The 25,398-nt window shown below is 37.8% G+C and overlaps 2 protein-coding genes across 2 annotated transcripts in view; both read left to right on the forward strand.

Moving 5' to 3' along the window:
* Positions 1–7,448, forward strand: LOC125383201 (multiple epidermal growth factor-like domains protein 11). Its single transcript, XM_048401414.1, has 9 exons — positions 1–125; positions 387–450; positions 610–729; positions 816–1,043; positions 3,738–3,923; positions 4,142–4,279; positions 6,281–6,421; positions 6,851–6,988; positions 7,072–7,448. The coding sequence occupies exons 2-9, from the start codon at positions 396–398 to the stop codon at positions 7,224–7,226; spliced, it is 1,161 nt and encodes a 386-aa protein (XP_048257371.1). The 5' UTR covers positions 1–125; positions 387–395; the 3' UTR covers positions 7,227–7,448.
* A 2,291-nt stretch (positions 7,449–9,739) lies between these two features.
* Positions 9,740–25,398, forward strand: part of LOC124116614 — a 153,147-nt gene continuing 137,488 nt past the window's right edge. Inside the window, exons 1-10 of the mRNA XM_048401552.1 lie at positions 9,740–10,327; positions 13,006–14,565; positions 20,816–20,882; positions 21,165–21,284; positions 21,527–21,772; positions 22,115–22,291; positions 22,630–22,767; positions 23,250–23,384; positions 24,471–24,608; positions 25,259–25,396. Coding sequence (XP_048257509.1) covers positions 20,828–20,882; positions 21,165–21,284; positions 21,527–21,772; positions 22,115–22,291; positions 22,630–22,767; positions 23,250–23,384; positions 24,471–24,608; positions 25,259–25,396 — 1,147 coding nt within the window. The 5' untranslated portion in view covers positions 9,740–10,327; positions 13,006–14,565; positions 20,816–20,827. The remainder of the gene's footprint in view (positions 10,328–13,005; positions 14,566–20,815; positions 20,883–21,164; positions 21,285–21,526; positions 21,773–22,114; positions 22,292–22,629; positions 22,768–23,249; positions 23,385–24,470; positions 24,609–25,258; positions 25,397–25,398) is intronic.

The raw sequence follows: 25,398 nt of genomic DNA on the forward strand, positions 1-25,398 counted from the left end.
CCCGAACCCCCTGTTAATTTCGCGAGACTGCTATACTGGCGATGCGTTGATGGATTAACAACTCAGGAGCCGTTGCCAAGGAAGGAGCTCGCCACAGAACTTACAAAAATAGCGGAAAGTACCCGGTAAACCCTTTTCGTATTACGTACATTGTCATATATCAAATGGTTTAAAATGATTTTGGACAATGCAAATATTTTAGCCCTCACTTCTTTTGATAAAAGCATGGATCATCACTCGACGAGAAAAATAAATAAATTCAAAGATCCTCAATTCTGATTTTTTAATCGACGCGTTGATGTATATGTTTAGACGCTCTGGTAATATCTTCGCTATTTATGTGATCAGAATTGTGAAAGTTTCCTATCCTTTGTCTTTTCATTTAGGTATCCGCCATGGGTTGGTTCTGTGTGGGACTGCTGGTGGTCTTTGTCACTGTGACCCTCACTGGTAAGGACGTTATTCACAGAATGTGAAATATGGGTCAATATCTGATTTATTTGTTGATTTTATTCACAGATAGCAAGCTATCTTCAAGCCATATCAATGTTTTCAATATAATTTAAGTAATTACTGTCAGTCAAGTGAATGTACCTTTTTTTCAAACAGATGCTGAATGTCACTGTAACACTGCAAGCGCCTGTGACGTGTTCCCCTCCACTCCCTGTAGCCAGGTCGGCAGTCCAGACAGGTGCCAGGAAGGATGGTTCGGTTCGTACTGCCAGAAACGTGAGTATGAGGATGATGGGTAGATGTAATATCACGAATACCAATCACCGATCATTGTGATACTGATTACGTATTTATATTTTCAGAAAATATTGCGTTGAGGAGAACATGCATCCAGAGCAGTACATATTTCGGTCGACCATATAGATACGGAGCAGGACTTGCTGTAGATGGTAGAGCCACCATAAATGCCAGCAGCACGCCACAAACATGTGCCCATACACGTAATGAGACAGATCCCACCTGGACTGTGAACTTGAACACTCCAGTTCCAGAAAAGATACAACACATCAGACTGTATATACGTGAGATCCGTGAGTACACACACATATAAAGGAGTGAGGGTGATAATATCTGTCACTGCAAGTAGGGATCTGTCTTGCTGAATTGAGAATGTGTTGTCATCAAGATCATAAATGTCACTGGAACATTCAGGGAAGGAGAATTTTCACTCTTTCATTGACCGCCTAAACATGTATGAGGGAGTCCGAGGCCTACAAAAATTGCAATTGATCGAACAAGATATCAGTGAACAAGGACGCAATGATAGCATATAACACTGGTTGAAACTTGAGCAAAATGTAATAACGGGTGTTTCTGGTGTAATTACAATCAAATCGATAACGAAACAGGAGTAATATATTTTCATTATACAATTGTATTGAAACTGAGAATAAATAGCAATTGCAAGAGCAATACATCTTTTAATACAGACAGACAACAATAATTTATTATACATTTTAATGTGAATATGAATAAGTCACCAGTTGCAAAAAGTCCTGTCCTGAAAGATATGTATGTAGACTTGAGAAGTGAAATGAATAGTAAAGTAATTTCAGGTCATTTCTAGACCATTCTGCTATCTTACTTCCACCTGCTATATGCAGGACATGCTCATCAGTTAATAACACCATCATTGTAAGTATGTAGCACAGCAACATAGTGCACTACAAAAGTTTGTTATCGTGTTCTGCAGTAAAACTGCGAATAATCCGCGGATAAGTTGCAAATAATTCGCAAAAAAACCCGAATTATTTGCAAATAATTCGCGGATTTCTGCGAAAACTCTTTTATTGCCTTATAACACTAATTAGGAGTTTTATTGGACTATCACGCCGTCAGCGCGTGGCAGGCCATGACAATCTTCTCTTTACAAACAATGTATTTGTACTCTGACGCTACACTGTGAATGGATTGCAGGTACCTGTAATGTTTGATGAATACATGTAATGTATTCCTGCTACAAAAATGCTGTCATTAAATATTCTTATTGTCATGAATGTTTAATTTATGACCAACTTGCATCGTGTCTCTTGTCTTGTACAAATCTACATGTATGCATTTATGTACTTGCATATACATATGGTATTAAAATCAGACAGACAGAAAGCTCATATAGATTGTATAAACTGTTCATATGTATCGATGACCATAGAAAGGTGTAATATTAGAGACTCTTTTAAGAGTTTTGTAATTTTTCATTCGAGACTAAACTATCATTCTCATCTAGTTAATCTGTCTTAATTGCTGAGATAGTTAGAAGCTAAGGTATATGCATAACTTCTTCCTACTAACAGTACTTGTATCGACACGATAATCTAATCTAAGGCTGTGATAATCTAAGGCTGTGAGACACGAATGGTCCAGTGGACGAAGTTGCCGAAATACTCTCTTTGCTTTTTAAGTCCACCTAGGGCATTTCTCTGGAATCGTTTTTGTATACATCGAAAACAAAACACAGTGTTTATTTTTGGTAATTTGGTGGGCACAGCTGTAAACATATAACAGACACCTCACGGTCTGCTTTTGGCAGACAAAAGCTATTTCAGCTTTAGGTTTTGCCGTGATATTCCTTGTGTATCAAAAACTTTACAAAAAGTAAAAAAATATAGCAAATGATATATGTGTGAGTATTTCGGCAGTCATATGAAACACCTAAAACTAGATATGAAAAATGAAGAATTAAGGCTACATACAAATAACCCAAATGACCTAAATATTTTATCAAATATGATATAGTATTAGCGAGACAGTAGTGTGGTCCTCATATGATGTCGTGTATTCATCTGTGTAACAATCTATCGTGTATCCAGCACCAGAATGGCTATTAAATAAATTTTAACGTCTTACTTTGACATGGCAAATAATGGGTATTCATTTTGTATGACATTTCATAATTCATCCCAACCCCGACCCTCCATAATGTTAAAGTAGTTATAATGTTATCTGACTCTTTCGCAAATTTCGCTCTTCTTTAGAAATATAACATACAACATGCCCAGGATCTAAAGCATCTTAAACATACTACGCTTTTATATTCTAAATCGCATTTATAAACTATCAAATCTAGATAATTACCTGGTGTGGTCTTAAATATCAGGTATTTAGTATTATATGTCTATTGCAAGGCATATTGTGAAATTTGCAACAATTTGTAGTAAAAAGGTTAAAACCTATTGCTTTTTAGCCTTTTTTCAAGATATATTTTACATTCATTACAGTGAAAATATTACCATTTGTTCGATTTTCTGAAACATCTGAAATGTTTGTGACAAAAGCTACATTTGTTCATGAATTAACTGAAAATACCCCGTATGTTTACTTCATCAGTGAACGTTCACACAGGAGTAGAATCACTGTAATTGCGAAGATGACACAATGATCAATTACTAATTGTCATCACATAACATTCATCATCCAAAACTGGCTCCCACAAGAGATATCACTTGTCTGAGACCACGCGATATCTCCAAGGATACAGTTCAATCACTAGGATACAGCTCAAACGATATCTCCAAGGAGATATAGCTGCAATACAATTGCATCACACTACTTTATTAAGTATTGGAACGTCATCGGTTACCATGATGTCACAATCAAATGACAGCAATATTCTTTCTGCCACTTAATCTGGTCAGCTGTCCTTACAGGCAAAAAAGTTATAAAAAAAGAATAAATGTTTAATAATGACAAGTGACGGAGTTGTATTTTTCCTTCATTCTGTACAGTTCAAAACAGAAGCAACGGCATGGAGATACTTGTTGGCAGCCAGATGTGCTACAACTGGTCGTCCACTGAACATCCTCCTCCTATAGCTAACGTCACCTGCCGCCAGCCACTGACAGGAACTACGGTCACTGTACGGATACCTGGTTCTCTAAAATATCTTACTTTGTGTGAAGTGCAAATATTTGGTACGTTATGAGATACCTTGGTTCTGATATTTAGGAATTTTATCGCCTGATAGGGTTGCAGGAATTTAAAAATAAATAATGGAGAAAAATCGATTCCCATAAATGACAGAAACATCTCCAAATACTGGTGAAAGTTTTGCACACATTTTCAAAGTTTACAGCTTTTTTCTACAATAGATGAATCATTCAAATAAAGACTATTGTTTAACGATGTTCAGTTTGCAGTGATGGGTGGTTTTCTGAAGATTGTGACAAACAGTGCCGGTGCCTTAGCAGTACTGATGTATGTGACAAAATCACTGGTCACTGTTCCAGTGGATGTTTCCCAGGATACAATGGTACCGACTGCCCAAAAGGTATGTCATGAAACTTAAAGTATATATAAACCTGTCGCATAATATGCCCGGTCCACATGTTCCATTCTTGTTTCAGTATGTCATATCAGAGAATGGACTTCAGGGGCAGACAGAATGTGTCTCAGGGCCATAATGATACAATACACAACTAAATAGTGACGGTAACTTCAATTAATATAATAGTTTGATGCAATTCGGCATTTGCCAATATTTAGCAGCATAACTATATACTTTACAACTGATTTGTTTGTATTCCACAAGTCTCGCAGATTATTTGATGCACATTAGCAAGTAAGTTGTGTAACATGTTATATTTGTTTGTTGTTTAACGACGCATTCAGCAATATTCCAGCTATATGTAAATAATTTTATTACAAATGTTCAGTTATATTAGATACACGATGGATTTCCTAAACTATTTACCTCAACAAATTCAAGACAAAATCAAACCATATTCTTATATTCCACATGATCTTGAGATTGAAGCTTTATCATTCTGATTAAACGTATATCCAGAATTACTTCCGACAAGATTCTTCAAGGAAGTCGCCACAGAAGGTGTTAAGTTCATATAGAATAAGAATACATATAATTTTGAGGGGGACATTATATTGTGTGATTAACAAATAAATAAGACTTACCTGTGTATCTAACCAAACCCCCAAGAATCCGGACCTGTTTAAGAGCGTTAGACTCAATGTTCAAATTTCTAATTGAATTATGGCTTATGTAGGAATTATACAAAGTAAACGCCAAACCCGTAATAAAAAGATATTTACATGTGCCACATTTGACCCATGCACTAAGCCTACAAAATTCAGTGTCTGAAGTAGGGAACATGTGAATATATAGTTGAAAATTCATGATAAAATTAAAAAAACAGGAAGCAACTATTTCATGTACGCTCTAACCGTGACTATTCCCTACTAATATGTGAAAATATGCCAAGGGTGTCATGAAGAGAACGTTGGACAAACGGAGTGCTCAGTGCACAGAATGCGCGTCCATAAACTAACTGATAAAGGACCCCAAAACAAGGTGCTTCCCCTTAAGCGCTGACATCAGCAAATGCGCAGCAGGAAAGGAAATACAATTAAAGATACATGTATTCCGTTTCTTCAAAATAAGTACTGCTGATGCCATGCAGCGTAAGGCTAAAAATAACTTTTTACATTGAACAAGTGGGTTCAACTTTAAACGCAATCTATATGAATTACATTTGCATTTATTGTGAATGTTAGTACTGTCATTGTAAAGCCGTGCCATCCAATGTTTGGTTATGACAGCCAAATTTTAATGGTTCTCAGGCGAATCTACATTCACGTCAGACGTCCTTAATGGGAGAGGTGCCAATTTAACTAACGCTGTCGTCAATGGCCGCCGGCATTACGGGTATTGTGTTAGTTCGGTTGGTTGAAATAACCATCAGGGAAAAATGCCATTTTACACAGTCAATGGAAGGATAAAAGGACAACACAAGCCGCTAAAAGTATAAAAATCTCATAAGCAGCATTGAACCCCATTTCACCTCACCTCAATACTGGCCACATTACCAGGACCAAACATTATTAAATGTACTTTTATTTACACGATTTATCTTGATGGGCACAGACATTTTGTGTTGCGCTGTGGAATATATACAATTAACTAAATATAAATTTCGCTTTATCTGGTTGTGGGGAACTAAATAAGAATGAGATGAGATAACAGATGTGAAAATTTGAATGTGACAAGAGAAACTCAACATGATTTTTGTGAGGAGGTATACTTTATCTACCAAATAAAGCCAACACGAATGTCTCAACATACAGTTCAATTTCCAGTTCTGGAAATCTGACGTAGGTATTTACCAACTTATGTATTTGTTTGTGCAGCATGTCCAGATTGTTCCTATGGTAACTCTGGGAGTATCACCAAGGTGGGTCTGTATGATTTTCCAGTAAAAGATATCCTTGTCAGATACGATTACGCCATGTGTTCATTATACGTATGTGTTTGCAGCCTGTCCAGATGGTTCCTATGGTAGCAACTGCTCATCACAGTGTGGAAACTGTCTAGATGATGACATCTGTGACAAGACAAACGGAGCGTGTCCTAGAGGATGTGCAGCAGGATGGATCAATGACACCTCATGTCTACAAGGTGAGTCGGAATCATGATGTCGAATGAATGTTGATATCTGTTTATGCATGTGTTCTTGTGAAGTATTTTATATCGTGTGTTCACTCCAGATTGACAGGGTGTAAGTTAAATGGCATCACGTTTGCAACATTTTAAAACTATTCCAACCGTAGCAATTATACCTCTCAGTTTGGATTTTTCCAAAACGGCATCAGCTGTAAGAAGACAAACAGAATAGGGCATGGGTGATATGCAGCAGGATGGCTGATCGATGATACACACAGACACACGGACACACGGACACACAGACACAGACACAGACACACGCACACACAGATACATAGAGTTTACAAGGTTAAAGTTAAATGGTTTGGTAATTGCAGCAAGTCAATTAGACAGTGCTAGATATCTGACACCACTGTTTACCAATTTATGTATTTGTTTGTACAGCATGTCCAAATGGCACCTATGGTATCAACTGCTCATCACAGTGTGGGAACTGTCTCGATGGTGACGTCTGTAATAGGACCACGGGAACCTGTCCTAGAGGATGCGCAGCAGGATGGATGAACGGCACATGTCTACAAGGTGGGTCTGTATGAGTTTGTAGGTGAGAGATAACCTTGTCAAATGCGATTACAACATGTGTTCATTAAGTTAGGTATTTGCAGCCTGTCCAGATGGTTCCTATGATGTCATTTGCCTCACTAAGTGTGGAAACTGTGTAGATGGTGTCTACTGTGACAAGAAAAACGGAACTTGTCCTTCAGGATGTGCAGCTGGATGGATGAATGACACAACATGTCGGAATGAGTCGGAATCATGATGTCGAACGAATGTTCGTATATTTTGATGCATAATTGTGTTCTTGTGAAGTATTTTATATCGTGTTGTCACTCCAGACTAAGAGGACATAACTTAAATGGCTTCGTGTTTGCATCATGTTACAAATATTCGCATTGTAGCAACTGTACCTCTGGGTGTGGTTATTGCCTATCAGCTTTAACAAGACAAACGGGATAAATCCTGGAGGATGTGCAGCAGGATGGCAGATCGACACACACACACACACACACACACACACACACACACACACACACACACACACACACACACACACACACACACACACACACACACACACACACACACACACACACACACTCACGCATGCACGCACATGCACGCGCGCGTACGTTCACATGTCTACAAGGTGAATCATGTCGCCCTCGTATCGCTCTTATATAGTAGGTACAGATAGCCTTCTAGAATTCTATCGAACAGTGTAGTCAAGTCTCGGAAGCGAATGAGCTCTTCACCGCGGAGCTCTTTTCCGAGAGAGTAACGTAGCTGTCAAACGCTGGGATATAGTTCAGAGTGTAAACACCAAGGGAGGTAAGTCTTATGAGCTGCCCTGGGAGTATCACCAAAGGCCACCAGAACACTTGACATCTTTTTAGCGTTTCATTATATATGCTACAGGAATACGCGTTGAATGTATACTGCCACATTACATTTGCAGCGTGTCCAAATGGCTACCACGGTAGCAACTGTGTGTCGGAGTGTGGAAACTGCCTGGAGGGTGTCAGCTGTGACAAGACAAACGGAACGTGTCCTGGAGGCTGTGCAGCAGAATGGGAGAGTGACGACAAAATGTTATGTTTTCAACGTACGTAAGGACTAGACCATATGACAGTTGAGATGAATGACTTTATTTGTCTACACAAGTTTATACGCCATTATTTTCTTCCAGTTTTGTTTTCATTTGGAACTTATTTCGAAACGAATAGTTTATCATCAGATTACAAAACTGCACTGTGGGAAACTGCGATATGTGGCATATAACGTCAACGCCAGAGAATAACTACTCGATTGTCCATTGGGCAAAACAGCCAAAGTGAATATGCATAAAGAAAACGTGAATTTGCTTATTATGTAAGTGATATTACTCACCATGTTGTACAAATCTGCACGTGTAATCGACGGAGAATGATTGTGTAGAAAAGTTTAGAAACGTTAATACTGTCAGAACATGCATTATACCTGCTCAGACGCATGTAAACGCACTTGTATTAGAGTGTATATCACCTTCCTATTTTGTCAAGGTGTCGTTGTATTTAGGCCTTCTTTGTATTGTACAAGGAGTCGTGAAACTGCCATTTCTTTTCCCTTTTTAACTGTATATATTCATTTTTTCATTTATACATGCCATTTAGTGATACATGTGTGAGTGTTCGCGCGCAGGTGTATGTGTGTACGTGTGTGTGGTGGGGGTTGGGGTTCTCATGCTTGGCTTTAATGGCGACTAATTTTTAAATCTTTTTTCTCTTTTTATTAACAACCGTGAAGAAATAAAGTTTTCTCATTTGTCTTGCTTCGACGTATTATCTAAACGTACATTGACACTTGGACTGAAATACATTGATCAAAATATCAATACGTCGGATACGTTTTGACCCACACATTCAAACGGATGTCAGCGACAGAAAACATCTGTCATGCGCGTACATGTATATGTATGATTCCCTATGTCACAGTTTATTTCCGGGCCTTCATCGTTCTTACTTGGTGCTTTTGAAAAAGAAATTGTGATGAGGAAGATGGGCAGGAAGTTATTAACTGTCATGACATCCACAAAGCAATATAGAAATATAATCGTCATGATTAACTACCAAATAATGTTTGTCTTTGTACAATTTGATATGCTAATTTGATGTGCCAGCATATCGTCTTAATGTAGGCATAGTTTGTAACATCACAAGTCATTAGCGGTATGATTATATTTTTTAGACAATAAGAAATAACGTTGCATATAAAATTAATTGATTATATCATTCAGTCTCATGTCTTTACGTTTATTGATTAACACCTCACGAGCTGCACCAAGTATTATTTTGTTATTTGTAATGAACTTGCAATGTGTTACAATAACATTGTTCATGATAACTCTTTATTCTTGAAAGCTCTTGCTGATGGAGGTTCTGTAGCAGGAATTGTTGGAGGGACAGTTGCAGCTGTTGTAGTCATTGCTGTTATTGTGACCATTGCCATTTGCAGGAAACGGTAACTGCTCTTCATCATTTATTGATTCAACATATCTATTAGAATAGCATTATTTATCTAGTAATCGTTTATTGTGTATACAGTTCTCATACATTGTAATGTATGTTGAAATACCACATGAACCTTATGTTTGGCCATATGTCCTTACTGCTGGATTAGGGTTAATACAATTGAGACCACCTCCGTGGTCTAGTGGTAGGGCGTCCGCCCGGAAAACGAAAGGTACGGGTTTCGATCCCCGGTCGCGTCATGCCAAAAGACGTTAAAAGGGTACTGTTGTTAAACTGTCTGGCGCTCGGCACTAAGGGGTTAAAACAAGGACTGGTTAGCTCGGAGTCAGGGAGCTGTGTCTTAATGGGGTATTCATGTTAAACTGCTGCGTGATATCTCAGTGGGCTAGCACTATAAATTGTCATTAGTCTGGACTAGTACAAGCAGCCCCCTCCACACACACACTCAAGATTGCCGGTTCCACTGGAAGCGCTTCCTAAGGCAGCAAGTAAAGGTAGAACTAGCCACTGTTAATTTTGCATTTTGTAATATTATCCAACATGCAACGTTGTGCCAACCAAACTAAGGTTGTTGATCATGCTGTTCGTTTCCAGTCTTCTTTAGGAACAAAGACATTGATATTAAATACTTGTATTCCTTTCATATAAACAATCCACGAGTAAATCCACTCCAAAGCCACCTACAATGGAAGAACATGAGGACGCCATGTTTTCTGTTGAGGTTGAAGTAGACGGAGACAACGAGGCTGCCGCCACCTACTACAACTGGGTACCACCTCACATGCGGCTGGACAACCTGAAACAGTGTATAAGTGAGAAGAAGAAAAAGAACTCATTTGAAACCGAATTTAAGGTTTGTGTATTAAAACTATCTGCGAACGTACCTATCTGCGCACTTATTCACGTTATATGCTATTCTGACATGCAAATATAAACATGGATTGTTTGCACTAAGTCAAAGTAGATGTTTGCGTGATACTTGTTTATCACTCAAGTGCCAGGGTTTGAATGTGATTTTTCAGATTCAATACATTTTCTTTGTCTATTCTCAAAATAATGATATTATGTTTTTAACATAAATGGAATAGCACAAATAAACGGATACCGATAATAGTTATTTATGGCATCTTATCTGAAACATCAAATGGGCTCCACATTTTAATAAATAGCTTGCAAAGTTACTGTAAAGAATGGGGTTTACACATAAATGTCGATAAAACGAAGGTAATTATATTTAGTAATAGAGGGAATTTACATAAAATTAAAAAATGTTCTTTAAATGATGAACAGCTTGAAGTGGTCAAACAGTTTTGCTACTTAGGAAACGTCTTTACAAGTACTGGATCATTTTCTTTGTGTTACAAAACATCAGCTTGGAAAGGTTTAAAAGCTATGAATGTATTGTTATCAAATGTTAGAAATTGTAATTTTACACCCAAAACACTATTACAATTATTTGATTCTTTCATTACATCTACAATGTCCTATGGTTGTGTGGTATGGGGTACGGTAAACGCACCTAGAATTGAACGGGTGCATCTTAAATTATGTAAGAAAGTATTAAATGCACATTCAAAGGCATGTAATATTGCAGTATATGGATAATTAGGTCGGTATCATATTTACATCAATAGTTTTTTTAGAATTTTGAAATACTGGTTTAAATTAAATAATACTTGTAATTGTATATTACAGGTTGCATAATATATTTCTTTGCAGCATTGTGATAAAGGTGTGAAAGATTGGGCATGGTATGTAAAAGATATGTTGTGTACAAATGGTTTTACACATGTGTGGTTCAATCCTTTGTCTGTAAATCCTATGATATTTGTCTCTTTGTTTCCAACAAAAACTTATGGATAATGAAAGGAACTCAGATCTCAATAATTATATAGAAAGTTGATGCTGTATAGAAATCTAAAAATATATTTTGGTTATGAATTATATCTCAATATTTTACCACAGGGTCGACGGAAATATTTAACTATGATAAGAATATCGAGTCACAAGTTAAAAATAGAAGTTGGACAACATTGGAAAACGCTAACTTTTATATAGACCAGGTATTGCCCCCAGTTGTGCGTACCGTCCTACAACAGAATCCACGAATCTTGTTTCAACATGACAACAGCAGATATCGTCCGTCACTTTCTGCTGCTAAAAAACGTCGACGTTTTGCTTTAGTCTACTCGATCTCTTGACATGTTGCCAAGTGAACACACTTGAAAACGCCCTGATTAGCAGATAAGAACACGACCCGACCTGACGTAATACAGTCTCGCATGGATGAATTGCGTCGACTTCAGAAAAATGTAATCCGACGTCGAGCGAACTAGCGCAAAAGTGTTGGGGCGTGTTGTGGAGAAACACGCGTGGCTGTGATCATTTCAAATCAACCCATACAGAGTGACTTTCATTTTAATCATATTTGTTTACTGCAAACTGCAAACAATTTATTCCCATATCCTTGATGTCCTCGTTTGTTTCCACTGCCGGTGCATTTAGATCTGCATCGTTGTTGTTTACTTGCCTATTTCATAATTACAAACACTACATTTTTTTTATGGTCGTGTCAGTATGGTGTAGTTGTTTTTCTCGTCAGTATTACAGTCGTTTGACATTTTTCAGTAATTATTAGACAAAGAACGTTTATAACATCAATACTATTTTCATCAGGTGTAATTCACAAGGAAAACAAGCACAAGTTGTCTAGTGAACGATTTAGGGTATTGTATTTCTATTTGGTGTAGATACCCATACACCAGTGCAATAATATAATTATTCGTACAGATGAAAATACCAAAAAGAATAGGTTTTGAATTAAGATATTCGTATTCATCAGAAAATCCCAATTAATTTCCAAATTATCCATAATAAAGTGATGGTATCTGATGTATTATCTGGAACTCGGTGGCCACATTATCCTTACTGTTTCTGTCATAAGTCACGTGGCAGGTTGACACATTAGGTTTCTGAAAAGAGGCAAGTGGTGTTTCATGACAAACTAGACCCAAGCAGCTGGTATGCGAACTGATACGACCACTCTGCGTGAAGATCTGAGGACACCTTCACTAGTGCAGCTTATAAAACACAAACAATACAGGAATTTAACTGTCAAAATACGGATCTCCTAACGGTAGTGGCTATGTGATTGACTGCAAGGCGAATACGTGACATAGCTATGACGCCATAGCTCAGACGTTAGTAACATTTTTGGCCGTGGACTAATTACAAAAATGTCAAACCCTTTACAGTCATTAGAAATAAAGGAACGTCGTCACACAATACAGAGCAAACAGAGATTAAACACTTCACGAATCTACCATATGATCTAATTATTACCATTCCGTCAACTCTGCGTGTTTGTATTAAGAACACATTTAGTTAATGAGTTATCATATATAACGCACTGTTACACCAAAAGGGCTGTAAATTTTTCAGTCGAATTGAAGAATTACATTTTGATTTTCATGAGGTGATCCGCCAATTTTAATTTCAAGACGGTCACCACATTAATAGATTATGTTTTAGATATCAGATGTCATCGCATAAAAGTACGAAACATCTCAGGTAAGTTTTTCCACTTTAGTATATGTTCATGTATTTGATATGAAACGACTGGAGGAAGAGCTTCTCAAATGTCATGTAACAATTTACTTAAATATTTAACACTTATTTACAACCACATATTAGACTTGATTTAAAAAAAAGTATGATTAGTGTTATTACGATATATTAATAAAACTGCTTGATTTACTACATTAAACCCGATGTCTTAGGTGCACCAAACGCCTTGAATCCCCTTCACTAGATGAAACCGATGAGATTAACAGGAGATAAGAAGGTGTAGTGTTGACAAGGATCTATCACCTAAAAACAGGCCAACGATAAAGGTCTGACCCCGTCTACCCCAAACCCCAGAGGATGTGTGATTGGGATGTCATGCAACTGTGGACACAAATACATCGGAGAGACTTCACGGAGAGACGTCTGTTAAAAAGACTGACATGAAATCTGCCCTTTCGGAACATCTTTAAAAAATCCCAACCCTGACCACCATATTTCCTGTCCATAAACCATACAAACATCAACAATTTGTAAAAGAGGAAACTTCAAGAAAACATTGAATCAAAAGAAAGAAGCCAGCCATTAACAGAGACAAGGGCATCTACCCACCAACCGTGTATTTCACTGTGCTATAATCACATTATCTTCCAAAATGGGCACCGTGATTACCTTATTGCTTGTGTCACAATTACCAGACCCTTGTCACCACTACACCCTCAGTGTACTTAATTAATCGTCTCCTGTTAATTTCATTTGCTTCGTCATTATAATGTTGTCTTAATCCCATCCCATTGGCTTCGTCATTATATTGTTATCATTGTACATTAATCCTAATCCATCGGCTTCGTCATTGTATTGTTATCTTTGTACATTAATCCTTAGTCATTGGTTTTGTTAAGCTCAAACTCATATATTCTCAGAAAAAACACCCACGGTGGTACATAAGATACAATTATATACATTTTTTTTATGTACAAAATGACAGCATTTAACAAGAACAATAAAAATGGGATACTAATACAATTTACCAATTGTATTGTTCACAATGTTAAGGAATTCAGATAAGCATTTTAGATCTTTAGTATCCATTTATAGTGCGTTTGATGAAAGAATTATTCTCCGTGTGTTTGCAAACCGACCTGCTGCCGCCATTTTGGTCACGTCATCCACCCCACCTAGTAACCAACCTGATTTATATTTATATATTACTCTATACACTTACCAGGAAAAATTGCTATCCATAAAAAAGTGTCATGTAGTCATGTTCTTTCAACTTCTAAATGCCTATGTGCTTACTTAAAAACTTTCATGCCAACATAAAAGTGTATGGGGAAGTGGAATGTGCGGTTTTTAGATCAATGCTTTCGTATCTTGTTTATCTTTACCCTCACAATTTGTGTACTATTGTACTGATCATGTGACACGTTCCTGCTTGACGCCACTCACGTCCTGGTTGCCGACACATGTGCACCTGTGCAAGCAGGGACGTCATATGAGAACGATTGCGGGTTGTTGATGTGAGAGGTGAGTATTGTAAATATATATATATATATATAATTTGGAAAATCATGTATTGCAAAATGTCCCCCTTTAGCCTTTGTCATTTGTCTATTAGATGCAGATGGTTAGTTTGTAAACAATGCTGTTTGTAAACAATACATGATAACATTGAACCACCCTTGTTGAATCTGACCCTTCTGCTTAAAATTGACATAGCGGAAATATAGTCTGTAATACGTTTGTTTGTTGTGTTGTCAGTATAACAGCGATGCAACGATATAACGGATATGATGATTGTGTTTACTGAATGATAAATGATCAATCATTCCATGTTTGTCTGACTCCAGATCATCCCTTTTTGCTCAAGATGCAGATTCAAATATATTTTGGATATAAACGTACTATGGTTTTAATTATAGGGCATAATTATTATTGATATTATACATCAGAATTGTATTTGAAATTATACGTGTCTGTATGAATTAACAAAAAGCATACACAAGATTAATCAAATGGGAATAATTAAATCATTACCCATTAGAAAAAATGACCAGTTGTGTATTACATATTTCAGCTGAACTAAACTACCGTGTTCATTGAAATATGCATTACTTACTTTAAAACTTACAATGTAAAGAGCCCTGTACGTAAAAGGAAGAGAACCTAAGGGCTACACAATACACGTGACCACGAACATAACGGTCGTATACAGATTGACATCTGAGTGTTGGTTGTTTATGAACTCACATCAACACATTAACTACCCCTTGCCAAAATAGCTCCACTATATGTTGGGAGATCCATTCCAATATGTGCATTTGACTTCTTTGATAATGTTTTCATCTTTGACTTTTCATCTACACTAATATGAGTCCATAGCCTCCCCCTAGAGCCTCTCGCCCCCATCAAAACAACAACTACTACTGCTACTGCTACTACTTCAAAGCCTAAAATACTTGGAATAGAAATGTAGACTTAAGAAAATCTGGAGTTCAGATCTAGAGCTGAACGCTTGCAATAAAGTCAAAGCCACAAATACTTATGTTGCACCCGTGCTTTGGTATTCTTTTTGTGTTTTTGACTGTACGAAACAAGGGAATTGACACCCTCACACGAATAATAGCTCCCACCACCCCCGCTCTTCCTTCAATTGCTTATATTTACCAATCATAATGGGGGGCGTGGTTTGATTTACGTGGAGGATCTTTATGATAGAATTGTATTTTGCACATTTGCACACATTTATTTGTCTGATGATCCTCTTGTGAAGCATGTCAAGACTCATGATGAAAACGAGGCATTCCACACTTTTCTCAAACGAGCCAACGATGTGGGGCATAATCTCAATGTCAGTGTTGATTTTGTTGATGGTTAGTACTGCTGGACGGTACAGAAATGCGTGTCAACCAAGCTAAGTGCCACATCAAATCGGCTTAAACTCACTTTTTAATGGAAGGGCTATCGGAACTACCAGTACATCTCGTTTATATGCAGTGTGTTGAGAGGATCAGCAACCCTGCAGAGTCCTTCGCTTGGATGAAGTCGACTGGCATGAAAAGTGAAAATATGCAGACGTCGCTTTTGATATGTCACCGTTGCATCACAAGTACCAGATTGTCCGACTCCACATTGTTCTCGGTGCGTTAGATTTGGTAAATCTGTTGAAAGACATTGATAGAGTACTCGGGTTTGCTGCCAGCAATAATCCCTTCTGACAATCAGTGTAATGTCTATGCATTATACGTCTATGCATAAAATGAAACATCAACTGCAGAGAATAACCAGTCTCGATTATCCGCCGAAACAGATTCCTTTAGGAGCAACAGGCAAAACATATGTGATCAATATATTAATGGATCACTGAAACAAACTCATGATAACTCATAATGAAGGTTTAGTCACTGAAATTAAATTTTGTACATAATATTTACATGGATTATTGATAAACGTATCATACATCATAGCTGCGAAAATTACATTGATGGACCACTAGAAATGAGAAACGGTGTTCAGTAGAAGGATAAGCACGCCCTGTTACCGGCAGCACCCACCATTGCATTCGTAATAACGAAACTTCTAAACTTCACTTTGCAACACACTGACTGACGCAGAAAAAGTGAGGGTATGATAAAGATTTTTTCAGTCCACCAGCAATAACACTGACAGTTCAAATGCAAACAGAACGTCAACGCACGGGGCATTTTAATGGTTTTTAATCGTAAAATATGATTAGGTCAACTAGTATACTGACTGTACAGCTTACGTGTGTCGATGTTCAGATTCAGAATGTCAATCTTGTATGAAAACATCTCCACAAGTGCACAGGACAGGACCACCCCGTAAGGTAGTAACCCTGGCTAGCAAACCTCCATTCAATGACTCGTGTTCAGAGCTATTTTTGATGCCTCCCCTACAATATCCATATACACCGATATATGTGTTATTTGTGGCAACGGGAGATAACATAATAAAAGAAAGATTGTAACCTTTATTCTGTGTGAAAAAAAGCTCACACAATGATTATCATTAAAATACCTGATAACATGCATACCCTAGAGAGACTATCTAAAAATCAAGCCAAAAGCAAACAATGTTTGCACAGATCATGCAGGGAAGTCACAAACACAATTCCTCGATCATATGACTCAGTTCACTTGCTGGTCACTGCCTCCGTGGTTTAGTGGTGGAGCGGCTGCCCGGAAGGCGGAAGGTCGGGTGTTCGATCCCCGGATGGGTCATACCAAAAGACATGAACAGATGGTGGTTGTTGAGACCCTGTCTGGCGCTCGGCATTAAGGTGCTAAAACAAGGACTGTTCGGCTCGGAGTCAGTATACTGTGTCTGCTTAGTATATTGTATATTGTTCAACTGAGGCATCGTATCTCAGTGGGCAAGTACTATAAAATCGGCATTAGTCCGGTCTAGTACAAGCACGCACGCACGCACGCACGCACGAACGCACGCGCGCTCTTTGTAAATGCAATAATCTCGAACGGGAGATGAAATCCCCTTTTCACCACGCCTCACTTCTGGTATATATGGGAGTTTTAGCTCCTCATGTGATTAATATGTAGATCCTGTCTGCGATAATATCCGATAACTAGCATATAACTCAGTTGTATGTGATTATGTACACAAAACATTGTTATAGTTTGGCGAGAAATGATTGAGAATGAGAACATTGTAATTTATAGATGTATTATGTCATAGACCAAGATACATGTTTTTCCAAGGAAACACTGCTAACCTAAAGCAACAAAAACAGCAAACTATTCAATATTTTGTCAGACAACCACTCTTCCAAATACAGGTTTTAATGCGGCGAGGCATTCTGCCTGTCAAGGAAGTTAGAAAGGCATGAGTCATGCTTTCCCAATATCTCACCAGCTCTGTTTTCATATCACATATATGTTTTGACACATCAGTGTTTGATATTGTCCTTCACGATTCCCCAAATATTTTCAGTTTGGTTCATATCCGCATTCCATGTGGGCTATTACAGGAGTGTAAAATGTTTGCTCGTAAAACCATTCCTGGGAATGCTTCGCTCTATGTTTTTGATCATTGCTTGAATACCCCCCACCCCACCCCCACCCCCACCCCCACCACCACCACCATCCCCGTCACCACACAAAATTTGTGCTACTGAAAGAGGATATCAATGCACACTGCCCTGGCAATGTTACCTTCAAATACACACAATGGTGTGGCACCCAACACATACACCCCACGCCACAAAGTTTCTGTACTTTTGGTTCACAAGTTTTTGCAGTTTAGATATAACCTCACTGAACTTTCATCTGCATGCAAGGGCGATCTTATTGTCTCTTTACTCTCAACATTTTTCAAAACACGGAACACAGTTGATAGTGGAATGTCTCACTATAATAACCTGTGCTGAGATCTGATTCCTTGATTGTATAATTCAGAAATATCATGTTCTTTTTTCCAAAGCTCTTTGCTATGTACACCTGAAACATCTTACTTGAAAATACAGTTTGAACCTGTACAGATATGATGGATGAATCTGAGTGTTTATGTTTGGCATTTGAATGCATGTGGTCCTATATAAAACAGAATGTAAAGATGTTAAAGTCGCGTACATACGTGTTTGAGTAAGTAAAGGAATTATGACTCAATGTAACTGTTATATGCTGAAACCTACGAATCGGTTTGAGATACACAACGCCGCCCCACTCATGGCACCATCACAAACACATGCAGATGCAAGTTAATCATTCACCTGAAACACAAGAGAACATGTGGTGCCATTTATAATGCGGAATTGTAACGGACATCATTTTGGCATTTCTGTGTGAAATTTGGAAATGTCCCGCACATGTCTACCACAAAACACATTGCAAACTTAAGCCTTTCAAGTTGTAACCCTGATCAAACAACTTTGGAGCAAGAGACGTATGACGCGTGTGACGCTCTTTGAATCGTCACAGAAAGGGCATGCTCAGCTGTACCCAAAGGAATGTCAAATCAAGACACCAAAGGCTGGAATATTGCCTGACATAAAATTAAAGCTTACTATCAGAAATTTAATGTCATCCCTCTTGTCATACATTCTTGTCGATAGTGTTTTGTCATTGAATCTTTATGCATGGATCAAAATATCAAAGTGGTGAGCCAGTTTCATTGGTGTCTTTTACTTCAGATTCAGACGGGTAAATCAGTTGAAATTGGATATTTTACAGTTATACAACGACAACAGACCGTCGGTATACCTGAAGCTTTAGTTAAACTTCACGTCCAAATGCTTTGTTTTGATTTTGCCGATCCATGCAGTCATTATGGCATTGTTGGCTTATATATAAATTGAAAGTTAACGATTACTGGAGTGGCTGGCTGATTACTTAACAATTCGCTAACAGTCTGTCTGACACTAAAGTAATAGCTTGTGTACCACAAGGATCGCTTCCGGACCTTTTCATGTTTAAGGAGAAAACGCAAATTGTGTATATTTTAAAAAATATATTACAATATGACACACCGTCATACTTTTGACATCTAGTACCTCGATCCGACGGGACAAACATAACATACAACCTTAGAGATGGGTGGGAGAGGGATGCGGGAGTCTAAAATTAATCAAACCCAGCCCCTGTTTTACTGAAAAGGAAATGAATGTCTCGAATTGTAGGAAAAAACATAAAGTGCCATTTCCTTGCAGTTTATATTAAAGTGTCAAAAGAATACAGTTCGTCATATATATTTCTAAAAAATATACAAGGCCAAAGGTGAACAGGGCTTACTAATACCCCCAACCGACACTTATTTCTAAGTTCAAAACATGAAAAATGCAATATTGTTTCAGAAAATACACTTATCGACATCAAACTTTGAACTGCACCTCTTCGTTTGGTAGATAATGTGTATCCCCAATTCTAAAAGAATCCACGAATGAGTTATAAATTATAGGTCGATAAATGTTGAGGTAAAAATAATTCTTAGTTCAAAACATTAAAAACATCTTGTATCAGAAGATAAAACTAATTGTAATTTACAGGTGGTACCTTCAGAAGCAGGAATGAGAATATGGCACATTTAAAATGAAATATGTATGTAATATAACAGTTAAAACAAACATTATGAAAATCACACATTATGAAAAACAACAACATGGTACTGTTGACATTGATGTATCTACAGTAGTAAAGGTTATTAATACTTTTTCATGATTTAATCTTTTCAAAGTAACAGCTATAATATTGCAATTTCATTTTATAATGAAGTAGATTTGCACATGAAAACATGCAGATATTGTTAAAATTGAAACCCACAACGTTGTGAACCATACTTCTTTTCTATGAGAGTTTTCCCCCTAACTGAACATGTTCATACTGTCCAAATGTGCTAATATCTCGCCACACGGAAACTGGGTGAACGTTTCCGGCATAGATATATGTTATAGGCCTGTTCTAGAACTTGCTCCAGGCATTCAAAGTCTTGTACATTTATAATGTTTCTGGCAGGTTATATTTTACTGAGACATTGTTTCGATGGGATCGAGAAACATGGTTGTATCAAATGTCAGGGCAAGCTTGGCAGGATATTCGCTTAATGGGAAATTTGCCAATAAGTAAATATTTGTGAGATTCCCAGCTACAAAGGTCGTCCCAGTTGAAAGTAGAACGTGTTATAGGCACATAGCATGTCCTCTATAAGTATGTGTGGTTGATATTCATGCATGTCGGTAAATGAAATATGAATAGTTGTAGAATGAACGCAAGTCTCTATTTCGTGTTATCATTCTCCCAATACACAGACCTGGGACGAAATGGCATGGTTATTGTCTGGGGTGCTGTTGATCTCCATCACTGGGACACTCACTGGTAGGTATAATGTTTAATGATGTTATTTACATATTATCTTTCGTATCAACTATGCATGTAATGCTATGTTTTATATGGTAATTGTCACCCTGGCTGGGTAGTCTTGATATGAAGTAGGAAGGTGAATCTACATCTACATTATCAATTGTCTATTTTATGTGTAAAAGTAGATATTCGTACACCGACAGGATCACGAAAAACATCTATTCCCTCTCCATTCTCTCCTGTCTCTTTGATATGTAAAAGTCTCTACATTGTACAAAAACAACAACATCTCTTTAGATGCCGAGTGCCATTGTGACACTGTGACTGCCTGTTCCCTGTTCCCATCTACTCCCTGTAGCCAGGTCGGCAGTCCAGACAGATGTCAACGGGGATGGTTTGGTTCCTACTGCCAGAGACGTGAGTATTCGGCGTTAGTATTTGTTTTTACTTCCTGTTATGCAGACCAGTACAGGAGCAAGGTGATTGTACCCGTTCCGGTTTAAATGTAACCAATCACTGGAGAAATCATTGTCCTTGTTGGATCTGTAGCATCTTTTTAAGTGTTATAATAATGTGTACGGCCACACATGAACCTTATGGCACTGTTTCCACCATCTCTGATGTGTATATGTTGTTGTACATGGTTTCTCTCTCTTCAGAAAATATTGCTTTAGGAAGAAGTGCCAACCAGAGCAGTACATACGTTGAAAACAGTTACCGGACAGGGAATAAATCACACTATTTCGAGGCCAAATATGCTGTAGATGGCAGAGCTACCAACGACTTCTATAGTAAACCACTGACATGTACACATACAAACGGGGGAGTCCACACATGGACAGTGTACCTGGACACCTCCAACACAGACCAGATACAACGCATCAGGCTGTATCTACGTAATGACAGTGAGTATTAGTAGCAAAATATCATTATTTTCATTTCATACGAAACTTATCAATAAAATGTAGCATGTTGAACAACACGTAACTTCACATAAAAAAATTATTAACAAAATTAAATGTATCGCTGGCGTATGTTCCTTGTACTGCTTAATAACAGGTCAGTATAGCTACGTTGGGGTCTTCAGGCCTGGTCATCCATATCTCAGGTAACATTGTATGTGTCTTTTAGGAATTGTGTTCGTGCATGCCAGATTTTGCTGTACCATTTAATATGGCGCAAATCGATCTAGTGATTTATGAACACCTGACCCTCAAAGCACTGCACATTTTCCAATTGAAATGCAGATCAAGAAAGAAACAAGGGCATGAAGATATTCGTCGGTGGACAGCTTTGCACCCAGTGGCCAATCAATACCTATCCGGATTCTACAACTGACGTCAGATGTCAACAACCACTGACAGGAAACACACTCACTATACAGACAAGTGATTATCTCACGCTATGCGAGGTGCAGATATTTGGTAGGTTACTATACACCATTGATCGTGTGAGCGAAACATTTGGGTTTTAACGTTGCTTGGGATAATTATTAAGTAGTATCATAACATGTTTAATGTGTGAGATATATCCAGTTAGAAGTTAGCCTGGTTTTTTAGTTTTTGGTGAGACAAGTGCTGAAAGACCAAACGGTCAAACCCCGGATTAGCAACTTCTTGCGGCATCGAAGAACTTTCGCACGAGGCTGGCCAAAGCTATTTGTGTAAATGGCATTATAGAAACTAGGCTTCCAAATAAGCGTTCGTAAAATGTGATTTTAATAGGCTTCTGATGTATGTATTTTTATCATGTTCATATTCAGTTTGCAGTGACGGCTGGTTTGATGAGGACTGTTACAAACAGTGTCAATGTTTACAAAACACAGAAGTGTGTGACAAGATCACTGGACAGTGTCTAAGTGGATGTGCTCCAGGGTACATGGGAATACATTGCCAATCAGGTACAGGTTCCGAGCCTCACATACACGGAATTGCGTAATAATAATCTTTCTTTGTGATTTACATGATGTCTATCCACAAATCCTTGAGTCAATTGAGCAAACTGTTTTGCTGTGGCAAGTCAATAAAATAAGCAGGGAACAGTGTCTTGGAAAATGGACAAAAGTGAACGTGCATTGTATATTCCATAAGTAACACTTTCTTATTGCTGACCATTTCATGATATTTAACCTTCATGTGTCCCTTTAACCTTATGAAGTTCAGCCTATAATCCATTACTTATGAACTAATTTACGCCAGTTCTGATAAGTACTTCCAAAGTGTGGAAATATTTGGTATGTGCAAGGCATTTGGTGCTAACATTTGCCAACTTAGTATGTACTTATGATGTTTCTAGGATATATCATCTTAAATATGTAATGATATACTGCATTTATGTAATTGTTGTGTCTAATATATGATACAGCTGACCGATTGATTACAGTATGTCCAGACGGTTTCTATGGAAACTGCACCTCCAAGTGTGGAAACTGTCGCAACGCTGCCTATTGTAACAAGGCCACAGGCTACTGTCCAGGGGGATGTGCAGCAGGGTGGTTATCTGACACCTGTCTTCAACGTGAGTACACTTCTTTCGTTTGACGTGCAATAATTCCGCATCAACTTACTTTAATAAGGCATTGACTGCTTTAACCCTGACTAAACAACTTTTGAGCAAGCGTCGTTTGGTTCTCTTTGAAATCTTGGCAAGTTGAATTTTGGGATCCAAAGCCTTCTTCAAAATACGTTTCATACAAGTGTTCTTTTCGTTATTGTCCCCACAGCAATGATTTAAGTGAAAATAAATAGGTAATCATATGCGTTTTCAACGGAAACAGTGTACCAAATTGCTAGATGTTCGTTTCTGATGGTTGTTAGATTTTGCGGGTCATACTATCCAATTCATCCTTCTATCCTTGTGGTGAAATCTGGGCTACGTCGACGTCAGAATCGGTGTTATTAGTGATACATTTTCTCTGCGAAATATATATACAGTATATTTCCATTGTATTATGGGCCGGTGGCCTGAAGTACCGAATAAATTTGACTATCTGCCGGTCTGTCATTTTCTCTGCACATCATGACAAGATGCTAAATATGGTATCAGCTATGCGTCCCAGTGTTGAAACTGTCTGGAGGTGTGTAACAAATCAACAGGAACATGTCCCAGAGAATGTGCTGCAGGATGGACATATATGTTCAACGAGAGAATCAACAATATTTATACATGCAATGTCATATTACACAAATAATTCAATATGTCAACATGTTCTCTTTGTCCAGCTATAATGTATTTCATATTAGATAATGATTTATGATAAATGGACATCCATTTGTGATGTTCAGATCATTGAAGACTGTTTCTGTGTTTTCAGATCGATGTCGACAAACAGCTGACTTAATATTGTTTATGTTTGGCATCTATGATCTACAATTAGTGTTCTTCAAATTTAACTCTTATACATTACGTTAGGTTTCTGTTTCGACTCGAGAATTCAATTGAAGTTATTTTCGGGAAAAAAACGTACCTAAAATTATAGTTAGGTTTATGAATGTTTAGGTGTTTAACTTAATTTTGTCATTAATGAAATGCATTATTTCATTTTAGGTCCACAGTGATCCACAGAGATTAATATATAAAGTTACAAATCTTTCATGTCAACAGCATGTCCAAATGGTTCCTACGGTCCGGACTGTGGCGTCCAGTGTGGCAACTGTCTGGATGGCGATGTTTGCATCAAGACAAATGGAACATGTCCTGGAGGATGTGCAGCAGGGTGGATCAGTGACAGGTGTAATCAGTGTAAGTCAGGCTGTAATTAAAAGATACAATGAAATGATCATGTTTTAAAGTATTTCGTTTTTATCTTTCGCTATTCAACAGGAAAAGTAGGAGACATATTCAAAATGTACTGATTCGTCGTTGATAACGCATCGAGAGTGTCACATGAACAACTGCTCCTCAACCCAAGTTCTGTTTCAATTTATAAGTGAAAATGTGCCTAAGAGTTAATGCATCTCCGTTTTTAACAAAAGAAACGAAACGAAGTGGCGTATACATGCAATTATGAAATAAACCTATTGAGGTAATATGAGGTAGTCTAATTGAACAATGGATACCTCTTTTTTAGTTTGGAAACGAACTCTTTAGCATTTGTATCCTTAGTCAATACCTGTAATTTACATGAAAACTTCTATTGTAACATAATGGAAACTTTAAACAATCATTAAATCCGCCTACATGTACATAGGAACCTGAACGCATTAAATGGTTGACATGCACTTGTCCATATCAAGAGTAATGGACAATATGTGCCTGACATGATTTTATTTTGTAATGTCTCATGCTCACAAAATGTACACATTTGTACCTGTGTGACTTACGGCCTAATCAAAGCTTGCCCTCGCTAAGAGTTTATATTCAGTGGCGATTGCTCATGTTACTGTCTACAGCATGCCCGGACGGACGTTATGGTGCCAAGTGTGCTTCTCAGTGTGGTCACTGTCTGGATACTGATGTCTGTGACAAGTTGACAGGGAAATGTCCCAGAGGATGTCAGCCTGGATGGTGGTCAGATCTCTGTTCACAAGGT

The sequence above is a fragment of the Haliotis rufescens genome, unplaced genomic scaffold, assembly GCF_023055435.1.
Source record: "Haliotis rufescens isolate VD_foot unplaced genomic scaffold, xgHalRufe1.0.p SCAF_22, whole genome shotgun sequence".
In the NCBI taxonomy this organism is placed as follows: domain Eukaryota; kingdom Metazoa; phylum Mollusca; class Gastropoda; order Lepetellida; family Haliotidae; genus Haliotis; species Haliotis rufescens.

Coding starts and splice junctions, on each gene's coding strand:
- LOC125383201 (XM_048401414.1), top strand. CDS start 396: ATGGGTTGGTTCTGTGTGGGACTGCTGGTGGTCTTTGTCACTGTGACC. Junction 730..815: donor CGGTTCGTACTGCCAGAAAC/GTGAGTATGAGG, acceptor TTATATTTTCAG/AAAATATTGCGTTGAGGAGA. Junction 6,422..6,850: donor TGACACCTCATGTCTACAAG/GTGAGTCGGAAT, acceptor TTGTTTGTACAG/CATGTCCAAATGGCACCTAT.